The following is a 13685-nucleotide window of genomic DNA, read 5'->3' on the forward strand; positions in this document are numbered from 1 at the left end:
GGTTTTAAATGTGAAACCCATTTATAGTTAATTAATGGTACTCATTCACAGCCTAACTTGTGAATGAAAGATTCTGCCATTCTACTATTCCTTTTCTCTCTCAATTCATGTTTGTCTCTCTGCCAGGGGCTCACTCATCTCCACCAGCACAAAGTCATCCACAGGGACATCAAAGGCCAGAATGTGCTGCTAACAGAGAACGCTGAGGTCAAACTAGGTAAGAGCGCAGCCCTGAGGCTCAGATAACTTTACATAGCATTTACAGTCCTCGCTGTGACTGTGCCGAGGACGTTTCAAAGCAAAGGAATGCGAGAGGAGCACGGCCCAGCAATGCTAATGCGCTGTTGTCCTTTAGCGGCGCCCCCTTTTAAAGCTCAGTGAGGAAATTAGCATTGACTGTGAGACAAAGTAGGGTGGATCAGAGGTAAATCAATTTCGCCAGTGTGGGGTAAATAATTGATCATTCTTCAGTTGACAGTCGCTACTCTAGCAGATTTCCTAAATATGCTCAAGGCTGAATGCTAAAAGTTTGGACTTGTGAAAGGAGCTTTTCAAAACAAATATTTTTGTTTTTCTGTCTCTCTTTGCCCTGAGTACATTTGCTTTTATCTCATTACATCTTCATTTGCAATGTGAGGAGAGGGCAATTACCTGAAAGCACAGGCATTTGCATATATTGGTTCAATTTAGCATACCTAGTTAAACTAGCATCTTATGTAATCCAGTACTTTACAGGAAGTCATCTATCTTGACAGCATGTTTGACACTAATCAAAGCTGCGGCGCCAGTGGCCCTTTGCCCTATAGCACATTGTGTAAGCATTTTAAGTTTCAAGTGACAAACAGTTGGTCTACACTGGATGCGCCACGCACGCAATCACAGCCAGTCAAACGTGTTTGAAGTTTAATGTACAGTTTTGAAGCAATGGTCCAGAGGTTCCACTGTGGGCGTGGTCTACTCGGTATGAAGGTGTGATCACATTATAGAAATTTTGGTGAAATTCACAGAAAACAAAACAAAATTGTGGCCAACAGTGTTACACAGAAGTGGCATTCCATGTCAACTCAACCAAAGGCCCCCGGCTAATAATTTTGATTTTGATTTAACGTTTTTTTTCTTCTGGTGAAATAGTACAAAAAAGGGGCAAAAAACACAAGTGCTTTTCCCCAAAGTTTGTATGCCTATAACTCAAGATGTATTAAATATATATTAATACCCTTTTAGATTCTGGTTCTTAGCAAACCTTTTTTTTTGGTACCTTCATTTTAAAAGCCCTATATAATTCAATCCCAGAGATATGGAGATATTAATGCGGCTCCATGAGTAAATTGGTAATTTGTACAAATTTTTAGTGGTCAGAAACTTTTCATACGGCTGATACTTGTTTAAAGGGAAATGTCTGAAGAACAAACAATACTGAAACTAGAAATGTATCTTATCTTTTTTAAGTAATTTTTACCCCCCTGTAATTTGGCTCCAAATCTCAAATCCAAATTGTCATTTTGACACCCTTTTACAAAGTAGTGAATTACTCAGTAAATATACAGCCACTACATTTAGAATTTTGGCTTTCATCACTATTTATCTGTCTTTCTTCAGATAAGAAAACAAAATCAAAAATTTGACCCGGGAAGTTTCTGAAATTTGGTTAATTTGACATGGAATGACCAAGAAGTAAATTTCTGTTGGTCAACACAAGCGAAATCTGAATGGTGGAACTTTTTTTCCCTCTCCTGCTAAACTCCACGATGTGACCGCACGTTGACACTGCAGAAATAGAAACCCGCAGTGACTGACAAGATGTCCTTTCACTTGTCAGAACAAAGATGGTTTTTAACACCTGGTTAGAACACCGATCAGACTGGTTTCCTCTCTTTCTCGGTTTCGTCTGAACCCCAGTGGACTTCGGTGTGAGTGCACAGCTGGACCGCACCGTGAGCCGCAGGAACACTTTCATCGGCACCCCTTATTGGATGGCACCAGAGGTCATTGCGTGTGATGAGAATCCTGAGGCCACATATGACTATAAGGTGAGCTTTCCTCTCTCAGACATGTATAATCTGTATCATATGATATACTACATGGGTTTTCTTGAAGTGATAGTCGAGTGTCTTGCATCGTGAGAAAACACGCACAAATGCATTTTGGACGTGGCCGTGCCGCTGCTGATGGAGACGCAGAACAGAACGCTCTTATTTCGAATTGGTCTGCAGTGATTTAGCCGGTAGGAGAGTATTGATCACGGGTCCTCAATTTACTCAATACACATGTGAGCATATGCAATCAAAATCAAATAAACTCTCCTTGGAAACAATTTAGTCACCATTATCCACGAATCACTCAGGCTAATACAGTGATCCGTGCCACGGCTGGCAGTGTTGATAATGTCACAGTAATAGGATAAGCAAACGTTCCTCCCCTTCCCTGTCCAGAGAAATATTGGCCTGTTTCTTTCTAGCATTATGCTTTAGTCCATTTCAATGCATGCTTAAGAATTCATCCCTGGTTTAGTTCAAAGCTCAGACAAATGTAAAGTAAGAAAGTGATTTTATTGCAGTATGAAATGTTAGTGTAGTGTGCAGTGGTTTTACTCGCTGCTGCTTTGCATTTATAATGTCATATCAAATTGCAGACTTATTATAGACTTGATGCTCAGCACCACTGATAAGTCTGAACTGTATTGGGTTTGCCTTCTGTTAGAAATTGTTTGTCCTTTTTCAACAAATCCTCTGCGAAAGGAATTTCAATATTAGATGAGCTTTTTTTATTATATTTTATTTGAGATTAGCATTTTTGTTATAACCCTGTTACTAATATTTGTCTACAATGACATAATAAACATAAAAATTAAATAGAAGTTAAATGAAGAAAGGGTCCAAATTATGTTACTACTTGAGGGTCACAATTCTAAGGACAATAACTTTTTTTGTAGTGGGAAAAATCATGTACATTGTGGCACATCTAAATGTTGTTTTTAATCATTACAATTAAATTATAATTTGAATGTTTTTACTATAATCTTTTTTTCTCCCCCCCCCCCCATCTAAATCTGAATTTAAAGGGGTGGTTTACTGCTTTTTTTCTTTGCATAATTGTATTTATGGGGTGCGATATAAGTCTTCGTTTTTTTTTTTTTTTTTTGTAAGCCTCATTTTTCATAAATTTCACCTTTATTGTAAGCTGATTTCTCCTCTGTCATTTGAACGACCGGTTGACTTCCTGATTCTATGAAACCACTCCCTCAGAAACAGGCAATGGACTCAGATTGGTTAGTTGGGCCGGTGCGTTGTAATTGGCTAAAGTGCGCAGTGCACGTTGTCCGGAAACTTCACGCCCATCACCTTTACGGGCGAAAGTTGCATGTGCTCCGGTCAAATGTAAATAATGGTTTCTATACTGCCGTACAGTTTGAGCCAGAGTCAGACCCAGAAAGCGGCAATAAAGAGAGTCAAGCAGAACCTCCCCAAACACGGCTCTTACAAAACGTTTCTGAATGGTACATTTTTTTTATTATTATTATTCTATTCTACAATTATTATATAATAATTTCGATACGCTGTTACTTGAAAATGCCACTGCTGAAACTTGTTAGCTTTTGAGATACGGGTTTCTCCTGATTAAACATTTAATATAACAGAATAAATGACTGAGTAATACCGCAGCTGAAGTTTGCTGTTGCGATTTAATTTTTTTTTTTTTTTTACTTTATACACGTTTGTCTTGCACACAAAATAGCATCAAACTAACTGGCTACATAAACAAACAGCTTTGGCATTGGTTTACGTACTTCATCAAATCGAAAAATTACTTCATAAAGTATACATGGAAAATACATTTACAAAATTAGTACATAATTACAAATTGCAGGTTCAAAATGTTTGTACGCGTTTGTCATAGACACACGAAATAGCATAATTAAGTGGCTATAACGCGAGCGCTGGCATTTGTTTACATCCCTGATAAAACTAAAACTACGTCTGAAATTATACATGCAAAGTTAAAATTATTAAGTTTACTTACAGGTTGTGGCCCAACAACGGCTGCCTCTGGGTTTAAAGTTGGAACTGCTTCATGTTTTAGAAACAGTTTCTTGTTTAATCCGGCATTGAATTCGTGGAGATTCTGGAAGCTGTCTTCCGTAAAATGCGCAGCACAGAGAGCTACGATTGTAATTTTCAGGAACATAATAAAACAGAAATTGTAGCCATTGTTGACGAACTACAGCGTCCATAGGAAGCCCGAACACCGAAGACATGACAGCTGCGTGAAAATAACACACTTTCGACGGCATGGCTACAGCTCTCCACTTTAATTCTTCCTCTTCCACAACGCCGCAGAAATATGGCCACGCCCCATTTTTTGCATATTCCGGAGGGAGGGTTGATGTAAATGTATGGGTTAGCTACGTATAAAACCCGGGAAGTATCTCGTTGTAGTCCCATTCGAGTCGTTTTTGTAGGCATTAAACTTCCTGATTTTTAAAAGACAATATATCTGCTTACGTTGAACTTTCAGCGCAGCAACTTTGCAGATACTGTTCATGCACCAACAGCAACATTACACACTATTTAAAATGAAAAAAGTGAAATCGCATTCAACCACCCCTTTAAAATTAGATATTTTATTATTTCAGTTTATTGATAGTCAACAGGTATAATATCAAATACCTCTGATATTTTTAATGAGAATTCAGAAATGTGATGTTCTTGTTCATGGCAGGAAATTTACCTGTCTGTCTGTCTGTCTGTCTAATAGAAGAGTGAAGTCTTAGAGAAAGTTTCTCACATATTTGTTTTTAAATGCAAGCGATGTGGACAAATCATTCAACAGGTTCCCATAGAATACACAGTACTGTTTGTTCCGTACACTTTAGTTACAGTTCCAGAGAAACTGACAGACTTCCATAGAAGAGAAACTAAAGGTTTTCACACAGGTTGGTTGTTTGCGCACTTGTGGTTACATTTGTCTGAGAAACAATAAAGAAGGGAATCTGGGATGGGTGAGTCACTGTGGTTCTGAAATAAACTATGAATACATTAGTCATATCTCATCCTTTGCTTGGATTAATTTAGTCATTAATAGCTGATATATCTACACATGTGAACAGAGTCAGGAATTAACCAGTGCAGTGGGCCAAAATGTCTCGTTACATTTTTAAAAATGCATTTTATATAATTTTATTACAAATATCTCGTGAGTTTAGTAGAGCCTCCCCCAACACAATAGCTGTTTGATTTGTTCTATATTCACTCAAAGCCGAATGTGGGGTTAATATAAATATCAGTTTAATGTGAAGAAAATGTGTAACTGAAATTACGTAAACAACTACTGTGAAGTTGTAGAGCTGCATAGCAGTGTATTCTAGCAGACTGTTTTGTTATGTCTTGTGCATTCATTTTGTAACAGCTGTAATAATCCCAACTGAGACTTGATGGCCCGACATGCTGTGTGATTTATATGATTAGAAAAAACGCCCTTATAAAGGTAAACAAAATTTGTGACACTTCCTTTGACTGGTTAAGAGTGAATTGTGTCGAACAACACCCTTAATGGTGGTAATGCAGTACCTCACAAGCTCTCATGGCTTATTGCTTTAGTTGAGGTTGTGTGCGCCGTTTAGGACATTATTAGATTTCTAATGTAAATGTGCGAGCTGTTTGAGCAACATTGGTGGGGTTGTGGTGGTTGTCAACACCCTTAATTAAACTGATGAGATGTTTCCTGTAGATGAGGGTGTTGAGGTTCAAAGTCATTTTAAGACCTGTTTGGACAAGTCAATTTTTTTCTCATTTTATATTTTGTTTTCTTTGTATTTCTTTTGTATAATCTTTGTATTGTTTTTCGCTTGTAATCTAAATAGTATATTTTTGGTCATTTAAAATGCTGCAATGATTTTTTCCCATATACGAATTTGAAAATTAAAAAAAAAAGTTATATAAAAACCAGTTGAATGATTAGTCCAGACGATGACATGGGACAGACCAAATGTACACCGTGGCACACAGATTAATTAAAATAAAGCACTTTTTTTTTTTTAAATTGTATATCTAATATCTCTATGCATTTTTCTATGAAGTCTTGAGTTTTTTTGTGTCCTGTCTTACGTGAAGTTTCCTCTCTCTCTTGTTTCAGAGTGACCTGTGGTCGTTGGGAATCACAGCCATTGAAATGGCAGAAGGAGCCCCACGTAAGTAAAACATTTCGGGTTTATATTATCATATCAGAGTTATATGCCATCCACAGGGCCACTTCATTTTGGAAAGCGCAAAGGCTTAAAAGCAGAATCCTCGCTCTTACTTTTTGTAGAAATTCATAATTTTTTTTTTTTAAAAACCTGAAGCAATGCAAACACTAAATTAAATACTTAAAAATACTTTCTCTTCATTTAAAACTTGATGGACGCAAGCCAACGCATATAAACAAAAAACAGACTGTGTGTTGAGTCCTGTTGCATTATGGCATTGGCTGAAGCATATGTGAAGGTCACAGACGTCTCCCTTGCATCTGTTAGATATATAAGTCTCGTTTCTTCGCTCCGTCCTCAGCGGTCAGTGTCTGGACCAGCCATGTGAGCTGCTCTCAGTGGAAGGCTGTCTCACAGATGGCTGAGCAGTGATGGATAGGCAAAGGGCAGGCAGACTGTAGTGATCTTGTCCTGGCTGGAATAATCCTGTAGGAAGGTTCCCTGGCAGGGTGGTACTGCTTTGGCCAGGGGACAGAAAGCTGCTGGGCAGTGCACTTGAGGACAGATCTGCCTTTTTTTTTTATTAAATTTTTTTTATGTAGTCCATTGGTGAGATGACTCACCGTTGTGACTGCTGACAACAAATTAAAATGTGTGTGTTTGTGCATGTATTTTTGTTGGCACTGGCATATTGGCCCTCGGTATGTAGCAACAGATCTGTGTCCAAAAGTGACATTGCTGGTCAAACTCGCTAAGCTCGACCGTCCTCTAGTTTGGAATCAGCTTGCCAACCCTGCTGCCAGGCTGAAAGACATTGTACCCTCAAACCGTGACCATTCTGTGCTGGGAAGTTGCTTGCACTTGCCATGTAGTCTGATACTTGGCATCTGTTTATTCAAGCCACACAATCCTATTCCAGAGTTGATATTGGCTTCGTCTTTTGTTGATTTGTTGAAAGCTAGCTGTTGGACTTCACAAGAATGATGAAAATTTAGTTTTTAACCTCTTGTTGATGCATGATGTTGTTCATAAAGCTGTTTTAAATGGAGTCAACCTGAAAACACTCACACAGGGAAAGTTTGGGCCATGTTTAATTGCATTGTGAATTAAGCCTTTATTTAAAAAAAAAAAAACTAAGTGCTTTCTTGAACTGACAAAAAATATAAATAAAAAATCTAATATGAAAAATAGATATATTTCTGATATGTGCTAAAAAATCACTTCTGTCTAGAGCAGGGGCTTCATTAGGTCTTTATTATATGTGAGGATGGATGTTAAATAAGGGACTTTGATCATAATAATATAAGCAGTTAGTATATTTTAGCTTGTCATGGTTCTGAACATTGTCCAATCAGAATTTAGTGTTTAAGAGAGAGTAATAAACAGAAATATGCATTCTATTTTTCTGTTCTAGGTTTAAAGAGTATTACAGCATATAAACAAACTCTCATGGATATTTGTCCTGTCAGTTGGATTGAGATGTGCTGGACAGTGTTAGTCAGCGCAACACATCCAGTGTTAACGTTCTCCTCTCTTTCTCCACAGCCCTTTGTGACATGCACCCAATGAGAGCCCTGTTTCTGATCCCTAGAAACCCGGCTCCCAGGCTCAAGTCCAAGAAGTGGTGAGTGCCCCTTCTCTTTGTTCACAAAGGTCACAAGAACAGACCCCCAGTCCAGAGCTTCTGCGAGAACAAACAAGATCTCACAAACACTCTGTCCAATCTACTATTAATCAAAAAGTCCCGAACACTTCACTGTTCACTTCATCTGTCACGTGTGATCTTCATTTGGTATGTCAGCCCGTTCAAGCACAAGCACCTTGAGAAAGGTTACTTGTCACTCTAGACATGCAGGTTTTTGTTTGTGAACTTCGACTGATATTACTTGATTCCTAAACGTGTGAACAAACTGCCTGGAAATGCACACCCACATTGGTTGTTCTTACTAGATGCTTGATAGACAAAACAAGGAGACAAAAGTAAAAAGAAGGTAAGCCTGCAGCAGTCCCCTCAATCTCTTCCTCATATCTGCAGGTCTAAAAAGTTCCAGTCCTTCATTGAGAGTTGTCTGGTGAAGAACCACAACCAGAGGCCCAGTACAGAGAACCTCCTCAAACATTCCTTCATTCGAGAACTGCCCAATGAGAGGCAAATCCGCATCCAGCTCAAGGACCACATCGACCGAACCAAGAAGAAGAGAGGCGAGAGAGGTGAGCCTTATTAGATATATTAGACATGTCTCGCTTTGTGTGCTACTCATTTCAAAACGAATGATCTTCTTGTACAGGGTTTTTCCTGGGTAAAAAATGGTATTCGGTGGTTGACGACAGACACTGTCATCCTTTCTTGCCCTCTTTAAAAAGAAAAGAAAAGAAAAATTTACCACTGGATTTAATAGCTTTGTAAGATAAAATACTACTTTGCTAGACATAATTATTTTTGTATATAGGCCTAATCATATCAAAGTAGAATAATAAAAGTAGCATTAAAAAGTTTATTTGAACTAAGTCTAATTTTCTACCATATAGCCTACAATTAAATAAAATGAGCAGTTTGCTAACAACAACTTGCTTTGCACTTTTTTTTTTCTGGTTTCACCTCACTCCAGTTTAAAATAAATTCATTTTTAATGTAATTTTTGTACAAAAAAACATTGCATCACTGGATAGGTTTTTTTCATTAATTGAAAGTGTGGTTTATGTCAGCTGAATGTGCAGAACACTTTTCAGAGAAGATACAAGGTTTTTCTCTCTCTGCTCGTTCGCCCTCCTGTCACAAGCACGGCATTCTGGCTTTTTTTCGTGAGCCGACTCGGCTCACTGAAAAGAGCCGGCTCTGCTCACTGAAAAGAGCCGGCTCTTTTGGCTCACAAACAGGTCTTTCAAAATAAATGTTTTTACTATGATAGGTGTGAAAACAATTCTAATTAAATTAATATAGCTGCAAGCAGCAATCACCGGGGCCAAGCGCAAGCAAGACGACAAGACATGCCAAAGTGGCTGGGAGTGTGAGACCAACTGCAGCTAGGAGCAATTGAAGACATTTGAAGATGAATTTTGGCAAAATGGTTGAAAAATCACATACAATAACTAAAAATATGATTATCACTTTCGACCAATAGGTGGCGCAGTTACGAAACTGATGTGATGTGGTCAGAGTGAAGTGACAATGACACATACAAAGTTTGGTGTCAATATGTCAAGGCATTGCAGATATAAAGCCTGAATAGTCATTTTGGCATCATGCCTCAACTTTGTCACTGCGGTATACGAAAACGGTTTCGTCTATCGACACGAAATCCATAACTTTTACTCGGCACGGTCTGGAGATGACACGATACGATTTTGGTGAAAATCGGACGTTCGGTCTAGGAGGAGTTCGAAAAAGTAGGTTTTAAAAGAAAATAAAGATGGCGGACAGTGAAGTTTGGCTGACTATGGCAAAATTGGTATCTATGTTTTCAGCATAACCCAAGGAATCTATTAAGATCAGTGTCATTACAATAGGCAAATGTATGCAAAAGTTATTAGCATTTTTGGAAATTTAATCATAACTTTTGACCAAAAGGTGGCGCTGTCTTGAAATCTTTTGAGTACCTTCAAGGCCTTGTACTGATGACCCATACTGAGTTTCGTAACGATACGTTCATGCGTTCATAAAATACAGCATTTTAGCACATAATTCAAAATGGCCGACAGCCAAAATGGCCGATATGGGAAAATTGAATATCAGTCAACTCAGTATGACGCCCTGAATCTATCGAGACCACTTTTATGATTTTTGGACAAACCGTTCAGAAGTTATAAGCAAAAACATAAATTCTTCATATCTCCGGACCAGTAGGTGGCGCTGCGCCGAAACGCAGCATGTAGCCTCAGGTCATGCTTGTGATGACATGTACCAAATTTGGTCTGAATCTGATAAAGCGTTGTGGAGATACGGCCTTACGTCTGTTTTCGCAAGCGCTACGTAAAATTTATTTGCGCGGTATTCGTGAACGGTTTGACAAATCAACTTGAATTCCATAACTTTTTGTCGTCATGGTCTGGAGATGATCTGGTTCAATTTTCGTGAAATGCGGAGCAACGGCCTAGGAGGAGTTCGAAAAAGTAGGTTTTTCGGAAAATTCAAAATGGCGGGAAAACTATTATGACGGAAAATGACGTCATAGAGTGCAATCGAATCGCCATGAGCTCAGGAATCAGAGGAAAAAAGAATTTTGTTGATAGGCCTTACGGTTCAAAAGTTATTAGCATACAATTTCTGAAACTTTGGACAGGTGGTGGCGCTAGAGGGAATGAGTTAGAAACACCAAAATTGGTGTATTTGATGTTGGGACTGTCCTCTATCAGAATGTCAAACCAAAACAACTTTCCCGCATACGCTTCTATGGGCTGCCATAGACGCCCAGTCGGAAGAAAAAGAAGAATAAGAACCGGAACAGATACAATAGGTGCCCGCACCTTCAGTGCTTGGCCCCTAATTAAATGAAATCATACTCACAATGTCTCACAATTTCTTTAAAAATGTATTGATTTATGAAAAAAGAATACTATTAAACATTTGCATTTAAATTACAACTTTTACAATCTGAATCTGAACAACAAAAATAAATAACTGAAAGGATTAAACTGGTCCCTCTTTTTCTCTTTTCTTTATTGCCATGTTATAACCAGCATGAACTAGTTATGTTATGTATAACTAGCATGAACACACACACACGGATGTGGCCACTATGCAGAGTCTCCCTGTCATGACTTTAGTAAGCCGTGGCGTGGATAGATAGAGGCCTTGTTCTTCCACCAGCTCAGAGGATCTGCAGATCTTTGGATGAGGGGCTCCTCCTAATAGAATCGGACTTCCATTATGGCATCTGCTGAGGGATTCCTTCGTGCTGCATCCCCAGTTGCTCGCTCATCAAACAGCAGACGTTTGTGGCACTACTGCTGATGCGTCTGCTCCTTCTGATCCCTCTGCTTCCAGTTGCCCTGGTGTCTGAGCCAGCTGACTGCTGGGACTGTCCCTCCCTGTGCTGAGATGATTCTTTGAAGAGCCTCATCAATCGCTCTGGCATCACTGAAGGCTAACTTCTTAAACCTTGGGTCAAGTGCAGCGGTTTCTGATAGCACGTGATTATATTCCATCTATGGAACTTTCTGTCCATTGATGAACAGGGTGTCCATCAACTCTATCACTTTCCCTGTGGTTACATTTGCTTCTCTCTGGCGATTGGCTGTGATTTGCTGCAGACCCTTACATAGGAATATCATTTTTGAGGCTGTCACATAGCTAAAAAGAGAGAACATATTATATATATATATACAGGGGTGCACATAACTGGTACGCAGGTACGCATGCGCGACAAAAATCAGGAATGCGTAATGCCACTTGTGTTACTACGCGCCTTTGCGTACTGTCGCCAAAATGCAACCTAGGCAGTGTTAATTAAATTTTTTCACAGATGAAAACGAGACGATAACTAAATAAAAACCTTGTTTTAAATGACGACCACTATGACGAATAAAAACTAGACGGAAATGTAAGGGAGGGACGATTGGGGAAGTGATCCAGTCAGAACTGATTTGCGTTTGTGGAAGATGCGCACATTTGAATTGTAACGTGCTGATCTACCGAGTCGGCATGCGCTTCATGCATGTCTCAAATCGTTAAAAAATGTAAACGTCTGGGAGAAAGAGAAGAGCAGACAAATGGATAGATCTGAATAAGAGTGACGACGCGAAAGACAGCTTTATTCGGTATGTTTTTCTGTGCGAACACACACACACACACACACACACACACGACCCGAAGCGTGCAGTCTCGCACATAGACGCTGCGCGCAAGGACTGAATCGAGCTCTCTTTCGCGTCTGAATGGACAAATACACACAACATTATGTCTAAATGTCCGTTTTGGAGAGTATTCACGTAAACACAGTCGGTTATGTCTTTACAGAACGTACCGTGCATCAGTGCAATTGGATCTGCACACTCTTAAAGTGACAGTGCGTAATAAACCTAATGCCTTCTGTACACTTAATATTGATCAAACAACAAAATAAAAAGAGAAAATTCACTGCTCTTTAATACCTTTAATAAGGATTAATTATATTTAATTTATACAAATACATATATCTGAACAATCAAATAACACTTCAAATAATTTTTTTTTCTATCGTTTTAGGTCGTTCTTTTCACGCTGATGTAAATTTAAGTGTTCGTTTATTTTTATTTTATAAGTTTGGTTTTAGTTAGTTATTTTATGCTATAAAAATGGAAATGTGACGTCATGATTGACAGCTGTGGCCACGCTACATATGGGGTGAGTACCAAACACCATCTCCTGGTCCTCACCTGAGTAACTCACTGAAAAAGTTATGTGCACCCCTGTATATATATATATATGTATAATATAAATTACAGGATACAATGTAGAAATAACTGCTTACTGTACCTCTGCACTGATCTCCAAAGTATCCCGCTCCAGGACTCTGCACACCTCCTCCACCATCTCCCATTCCTCTTGGGTCAGAGGATCAACAGGTGCATTGACAATGGCCAAGGTAGAGATGATGGCATCCTTTGACTCAAGAAACCGTTTCAACATATAATGTCGAATCCCACCTTGTAGTGCAGTCTTGTTTTTAGGCCTTAGCTCAGGCATTCCCATCTGGTGTTTTGTAGACTTTCGTTTTTCAGCACCTACTGTGCTCCTGCGGAAGTATTCCACAGCTGCTTTCACTTTGTCCACTGTGGGCTTCATCACCTTCAGAGCATCTCTTACAATCAGGTTGATTATGTGGGCAAGACATGGATGATGGGTCCACTTTAAAATGTTCACGGCTTTGGTTATGTTAGCTGCATTGTCACTAACACAACAGACCACTTTTCCATCTACATGCCATTCTTTTGCCACTCTCAACAGTTCCTCTGCCAAGTTCTCTGAGCAGTGTCTGTCGCTGAACTCAAAGCAGTCTAGAAGACAGCTAGACATTGAAAACTCTTCAATGAAGTGACATGTAACTGACATGTAATTAGTGGTTATCCTTGATGTCCAGCAGTCAGTGGTAAGGCAAACTGCAGTAGCTGGAATAAGTGATTTTGAAATTACTTTCCTGCTTGGAATTGCGTACATTGGATTTAGACTACTGCTATAATTTCTAAAACCTCTGTCCTCCACGATCGAAAATGGCTGGAAATCGGTGGCAAACATTTTAGCCAATGCAATATCAATTTGGCCTTGTTTTGCTACAGACATTGACTTTTGCATAAACTGTTTTTTTATTCAAGACTGTGTTGCTGTGGGTCACGAAGTAGGCCTACTTGACTCTGTGGATGCATCTCCATGTGTGGAGGTGCTGGCTCCAGTCGCTCCACCACAATCACTAGCGGGACCGCTTGATTCTTGAAGCTCCGCTAGCTTCACAGTTGGGTGCACAGTTCGCATATGCCGGTGTAGGTTGTGCTTAGAACTTTAGTTCAAGTAGAACAAGTTTTGTTT

General features: G+C 39.2%; 1 protein-coding gene across 9 annotated transcripts in view; it reads left to right on the plus strand.

Annotated features, from left to right (window-relative positions):
- tnika (TRAF2 and NCK interacting kinase a) overlaps nucleotides 1–13685 on the plus strand; it is a 92052-nt gene that overhangs the window by 53513 nt on the left and 24854 nt on the right. For all 9 annotated transcript variants that reach the window (XM_079611824.1, XM_079611825.1, XM_079611828.1 and 6 more), the window contains exons 6-10: nucleotides 127–217; nucleotides 1900–2030; nucleotides 6133–6187; nucleotides 7730–7808; nucleotides 8220–8395. In XM_079611824.1, coding sequence (XP_079467950.1) covers nucleotides 127–217; nucleotides 1900–2030; nucleotides 6133–6187; nucleotides 7730–7808; nucleotides 8220–8395 — 532 coding nt within the window. The remainder of the gene's footprint in view (nucleotides 1–126; nucleotides 218–1899; nucleotides 2031–6132; nucleotides 6188–7729; nucleotides 7809–8219; nucleotides 8396–13685) is intronic.

This window comes from Phoxinus phoxinus, assembly GCF_949152265.1.
Source record: "Phoxinus phoxinus genome assembly, chromosome: 5".
NCBI lineage: Eukaryota > Metazoa > Chordata > Actinopteri > Cypriniformes > Leuciscidae > Phoxinus > Phoxinus phoxinus.